The sequence below is a fragment of the Sceloporus undulatus genome, chromosome 2 (assembly GCF_019175285.1).
Source record: "Sceloporus undulatus isolate JIND9_A2432 ecotype Alabama chromosome 2, SceUnd_v1.1, whole genome shotgun sequence".
Taxonomy (NCBI): domain Eukaryota; kingdom Metazoa; phylum Chordata; class Lepidosauria; order Squamata; family Phrynosomatidae; genus Sceloporus; species Sceloporus undulatus.
In genome coordinates this window covers 295,108,078-295,114,183 of record NC_056523.1, presented here as the reverse complement: position 1 = coordinate 295,114,183, position 6,106 = coordinate 295,108,078, and the positions used below count along the sequence as shown (strand labels likewise).

The 6,106-nt window shown below is 37.6% G+C and overlaps 1 protein-coding gene across 4 annotated transcripts in view; it reads left to right on the top strand.

Moving 5' to 3' along the window:
• Positions 1–5,045, top strand: part of TRAPPC13 (trafficking protein particle complex subunit 13) — a 32,681-nt gene extending 27,636 nt beyond the window's left edge. For 2 of the 4 annotated variants that reach the window (XM_042454090.1, XM_042454088.1), the window contains 4 exons: positions 747–945; positions 3,008–3,108; positions 4,414–4,561; positions 4,704–5,045. In XM_042454090.1, the coding sequence (XP_042310024.1) occupies positions 747–945; positions 3,008–3,108; positions 4,414–4,561; positions 4,704–4,808 (553 nt within the window). In that variant the 3' untranslated portion in view covers positions 4,809–5,045. Of the gene's footprint in view, positions 1–746; positions 946–3,007; positions 3,109–4,410; positions 4,562–4,703 lie in introns of all 4 variants that reach the window. The other 2 variants (XM_042454089.1, XM_042454087.1) reach the window with 1 other exon arrangement.
• Positions 5,046–6,106: the final 1,061 nt, after the last annotated feature.

Below are 6,106 nucleotides of genomic sequence, written 5' to 3'. Positions count from 1 at the left end.
TTGAGATGTTGATCCTCCCCATGTCCTGTTTTCCAGCAGAACATAGGGGATGGGACAACACTCCCACTTTTTTTCCTGCCACGAGTAGCAATGGAGAAGAAGTTGTTTCAGTGGCTGTTACAAGGAGAAAGGAGGCTTTCACTTCTAGACCCTCTGTAGTGCCACTAGATTTCAGTAGGCAGGGAAGGTTTAAATCTACCCACTCCTGAGCATTTAGATGAAGGGGGAAGGACAGCTGTTTCTGTGTCTCTGTGTGTTGGTATAAGTTTAGACCCTATGTGCAGCCCAATATGGGATGCATCCCGTGGTGCTATACATGATGTCCACCTATCTTAGAATCTGAGGAAATCCTCTTTGTAGTTACATTTTCAAACTATATATTTATACCATAGCAGTTTCTTTTAAAGAGTTTCTTCAGTGCTGATATTTATCAAAGAGCTTCTCTAGAAAGTAATCTAGGGTATTATAACAGAAATAAAATTTATAATAAATATAAATATACATTTAGAAAAACAGGCTTTCAAAGACCATATTTAATACTTGCTATCTAGTGAAAATTCGCTGAGTAACAAAAATTTTAGATAATTCCTTTCTGCTGGCTCTCGCCCTGTTTAGATCTTATTCACTTTTGACATGGAAACAGAATGTACCACAGCAAAATAAATCTGAAGTGCACTGGCTTTTGTAGCCCCAAACTCCAGATTTGAAAAATAATCTAAGCGAAGAATTTCTTTTTCTTTTTCTAGTGTCTCAACATTTGGCACAAGAACATATTTACAACCCATGGACACACGGCAGTATTTATATTGTCTCAAACCTAAGCAAGAGTTTGCAGAGAAAGCTGGAGTTATTAAAGGAGTAACTGTTATTGGGAAGCTTGACATAGTATGGAAGACAAATTTGGGAGAAAGGGGAAGGTTACAGACGAGTCAGCTGCAAAGAATGGTAAGTCTTTTTTTAGAATATTCTCTTTAAAGAAAATAACTTAAAATGAACTGAAATACTATTAACACAAGTATAGTCTCTCCATCCCTATATCTTGTAGAAGGTTGAAGGTTGTTTACTTTATATCTGTTGATCTGAATCTGTTTAGATTATCTAGGAGTTGCCATGTTAATCACCCAAGCTCCCAAGGTTGCAAAACCTAGTTCTACCCAATAGTCAGAACAACATTGGTATTCCTCTTAAGTATTCTTAAGCTTTGATCTATCAGGAAATTAACAGGAGAATAAGTTGCATTTTTATACTAAGATTTATTTTAGTAACACAGCCCAGATAAATACACTGTCCTCAAGGCATAGTTTATATAGACCTTAAATCAACCTAGGCACAAGTTTAGATCTCAGTTAGAATTTAATAGCAAAGTGTTACACCCACTCTCCTAGTGTGTTTATTTAACCTCATCTGTACACCAGCATTTGGTTGAGTATTAAATAACAGGCTTCATCAAGATAGGAATATCTTACCACGTGTAGAAACAATAGAATAATATTAGAATCACAGAGTTGGAAGATAAAGGTGCCATCTGTTCTAGTCCCCTGCAGAGCAGTAATTCACAGCTAAAGCAATCCTGAAAGATGTGTGTCCAATCACTACTTAAAGACCTCCAAAGAAGTAGAGTCCATCACCCTTGAGACAGTTTATTTCACTGTAGAACAGCTCTTACAGTCAAGAAGTTCTTCCTAAGTTTTAGATGTTATAGGAGTTTGGGTTATCAGCAACTGCTTGGTAGCTGCAGCCAGAAACACACCAGTTTACCAGACACAAAATCTGGTGCTTTTCTGCTCAAAGGGCTTCTGTTTTATACCCCCTTCAGTCACCTTTTTAGTCAGCTGGAAAATCTACACTCCTCCCATGCTCTCTCATCCATTTAAAAGTGGGATCTGATGTAAGGTAGGCATCATTACTATTCTGCCCATTCCATCAAGGATACATGCTGAGGTTTCTTTCTGTTCCCAAACTGTTAGTGTCTCCTTTTCTTGTGTATAGATGTGAAGGTGTTTTGCTGGCCAGTAACCTTATGCTGTTATAATTGTTATTATTATAAACTGGTTATTACCTTCATCTTATCTTTGTTTATACTTATGCTGGTGCCTACACAGATCAAGCATGTGTTTGTTTTCATCATACTTATTATTGCTAACTTTGACTTATGGCAACCCTATGAATGAGAGACCTCCAGGTTGCCCTATTATCAACAGCCCTGCTCAGGTCTTGCTGACTCAGGGATGTAGCTTTCTTAATTGAGTCTATCCATCTGTGGTCTTCCTCCTTTCCTACTGCCTTCTATGTTACCAAGCATTATTGTCTTTTTTAGTGAGGCATGTCTTCTCACGATATGGCCAAAGTACAACAGCTTCAGTTTAGTCATCTTGGTTTCTAGGGGGAGTTCAGGACCCATTTATTTGTCTTTTTAGCAGATCGTGATATCTGCAGAATTCTTCTCCAGCACATTTCAAATGAGTTTATTTTCTTCCTACTATACAGCTCCAAAAGCTAAAATGAGACAAACAGAAATTTTAAAAGCAGCCTAGCCCATTAGCCTATGAACAGAAGAAAATGAGTGTTTCCCTGCTGACATAATATACTCTGAATCTGGCACACATTTGCTACATATCATTTTGAAAACTTGTAAGAAATGTGGATTTATGTAGTTGTCTTAAAAGTGTAATCCATGAGCAGCATGAGATTCTATTGAAATAATCAGTTGTGCAAGTGAACAGTAAAGAGCAGGGTTTTTAAAAAATAAAAATAAACTATGCACATACAACATGGCTAATGACTGAAGAGCCCTATAATGACCATCTAGAATTGTGTTCCCTCTTTCTGAATCATTAAAACAATATATTTATAGTTGCCCCATTTGTAAAAACCAAATGAGGACTCCAAGTATTTCAAAATAAATATGAAGTTCATGCTTGTTACATTTGATTTGAGAATTTCACCTGACAATCCTACCATGTTACCAAGTATTATAATTTATGGTAAACTTCTAATATCTTCTCAGGCTCCCGGTTATGGTGATGTGAGGCTTTCATTGGAGACCATACCAGATACAGTAAACCTGGAAGAACCTTTTGATATTACATGTAAAATAACAAACTGCAGGTAATGAAATTACTCTTTCCCCTCTTTTTGGCTTTTACAGTGGGATTGTATCTACTTATTATTTCAGATTAAGGTGCAAGAATTTTGTAGAGATTACATACTCCAAAGGTTTCACTCAGTAAACTTCTTGGATGCATAGCAATAGCAAGTTCATTTCTATACCGCTTATCAGTGCACTTAAAAACTCCCTAAGTGGTTTACAATATGTAAGCTAATTGCCCCCAACAAGCTGGGAACTCATTTTAGCTACCTATGGAAGGATGCAAGCCTGAGCCCCTGGTTGGTATTGCACTCACAACCTTATGGTTTGTGAGTGAGTGGCTGCAGTACAGGCATTTAACTACTGCGCCACCAGGGCTCCTGCCTTAAAATAATACATTAAAATATTGTACAGATCCACATTTTTATTACAGTATTACCATGCACTGCAGAGGGAAATATCTAGCATTTTTAAAAGTGTTTTATTTGTTCAGCTGTATTGTAGAAATGTTCAAAAGAATAACTTGTGAATACACATAGCCTCTTAATGCATATTTTGCACTGGTTAAAAACAATGGCTGATATCCCACATGGGAAATTAAAATTCATATTAAAACCCGGGCAACTGCACCTATTGCAGTACAAGCAAGCAGGATGCTGAAAGATGACACATCCGGTCTCCTGCTGCTGCTCAGCTGCGGTGGTGAGCAAGTCACTGAAATTCTTTGGCCAGTATGCCTGTATGGCTTTCAAGGTGGCTTTTAGGGGGCATTCATAATTGTAGCAATGGTTCCACAATAGTAAATGTGAGTACAAAAATGTAAGAGATTGTACATGTAGTCTACATCATAAATACTGCAAAGGATGTCAACCAATGTCTTGATACAAGAAAAATTTAATCATTAAAAAAAACATTCTGCCGAGTTGCACTAATTATTCAGAAAGGCACAGAGTTGTAAGGATTAAAATGCCCTTTTTTTTATGATCACTGACCAGAGTTACTTGAAAAATAGATGGCATAGGCCCAAAATACACTGCAGAAATAATCCAGTTTGAGACTGCTTTAACTGCCCTGGATCAATGCGAGGGAATTCTGGGAACTGTAGTTTTGTGGGGCATTTAGCCTTCTCTGTCACAGAGCTCTGGTGCACAGTAAACTACAATTGTCAGGATCTCCTGGCACTGAGCCAGGGTAGTTAAAATGGTCTCAGACTGGATTATTTCTGCAGTGTGTTTTGGATGATAGAGAAGTAGAGAATCTGGTGTGAACTGGGCTTAACAGAAATAGAGATCTATGTTAATTATTTGTTGTTTTTCATCCAGCAGTGAAAGGACCATGGACCTGGTTTTGGAAATGTGCAACACTAGTTCCATTCACTGGTGTGGTGTGTCTGGCAGGCAGCTGGGCAAACTGCACCCCACATCATCCCTCCACTTGACACTTACACTGCTGTCCTCAGTACAGGGACTACAGGTAAAATCCCCCTCCTTAATATGTACATAATATACATAATTAAATTATTTTAATATGTGGTTTTTATTTTAATTTGGATGAATACTCTGTCTCAGGCTACCTTCAACTCTGTGTTGATCCTTTTCTTCTTTTTCCATTTCAGAGTGTCTCTGGTTTGAGATTGACAGACACCTTTTTGAAGAGAACATATGAGTACGATGATATTGCACAAGTCTGTGTGGTTTCTTCAAAAATAAAAGAAAACTGAGAAAAACTCTTTAATATTTCCTGCCACGATTTTTGGACCAACTGTTTGATAACAGTGTAATGAATATGCCCAGTTGTCTCCATCTATCAGGGAGGGGGAAGGGATGCTTCTTTATTTAACTGAAGCTCTTGAATTCAATCTGTCATCTTTCAGAATGTTCTAAAACAATTACAAAGAGTCTAACACATGTATTTTAATCTATTTGGAAATAAAGTCTTTAGTCCAATTAGACAGCTATTTAAAGTATACTGTGTTTCTATGCTGCTCATGTTATGATATTGGCAATATGACTTGTGCTTTGATAAAATCTGAAATCTGTTCTATACAGTAGAAATGTGCAAATCAGTTCATGTAACCTGATTTTGGTTGGAAAAGCAGTACGTAATTTGACACCCATTAAATACCCACTCCTATGCCCTCTATTTTAAGACTAGATTCTATACACATAGGAATACAAAGATCTGAATTTATTAGTCAACCCTCACTGGAAGAGACCTATTGAATGAATGGTGAGTCAGCATGTGGGGTAACTCTTACTGATTCAGAGCGTCTGATCTACTTGGGATTAATCAAAGGATTCAGGCCAAAGTCTGTATTGTATATATTAACTTTGCGGTTAATAAATTGGGTATCTAATATGTGCATATGTGCATAAGGTGAGAACCAGTGTGGTGTAGCGGTCTGAGTGTTGGATTAGGACACTGGGAGACCATAGTTCAAATTCTTGTTCGGCCATAGAAACCCACTGGGTGATCTTGACGAAGTAACATTTTCTCAGCCTCAGATGAAGACAAAGGCTACCCACTTCTGAATGAATTCTGCCATGAAAACCTCATGATAAGTTTGTCATGAGTCAGAAATAATTGAAAGGCACACAACAAACAAAAGCAGAGAGACAGGTGACTCTGGAGGAGCTGGCAAGTGGCACCATTCAGCATGTAATCTAGCAAAAGATCTGTCTAGTCCAGCATCCTGTTCCCTGCAGTAATCAGGTATCTAAGCCATGATGGTGTACTGGCATCTGAAAATGGAGTGGAGCAGGAAATTCAAATAATTTTTTGAAATCTCATTTTTTTGACCAGTTATACTGAAATCAGCAATGTATGATTACGCAAAGATTCTACTGCAAGTCTGTTTGTTACGCAGCATTTTGGACAAAGATTATTTCTGTCATCACAAAGATATCAACCTATAGTGCAAATGTTTTTCTGTTAGATGTTAGCTTCCAATATTCCCCTGGCCTTAGAGTGACTCAGTAGTTTAGTCACTATCTTTGTGAAATAAAGAATGAGAGGAAA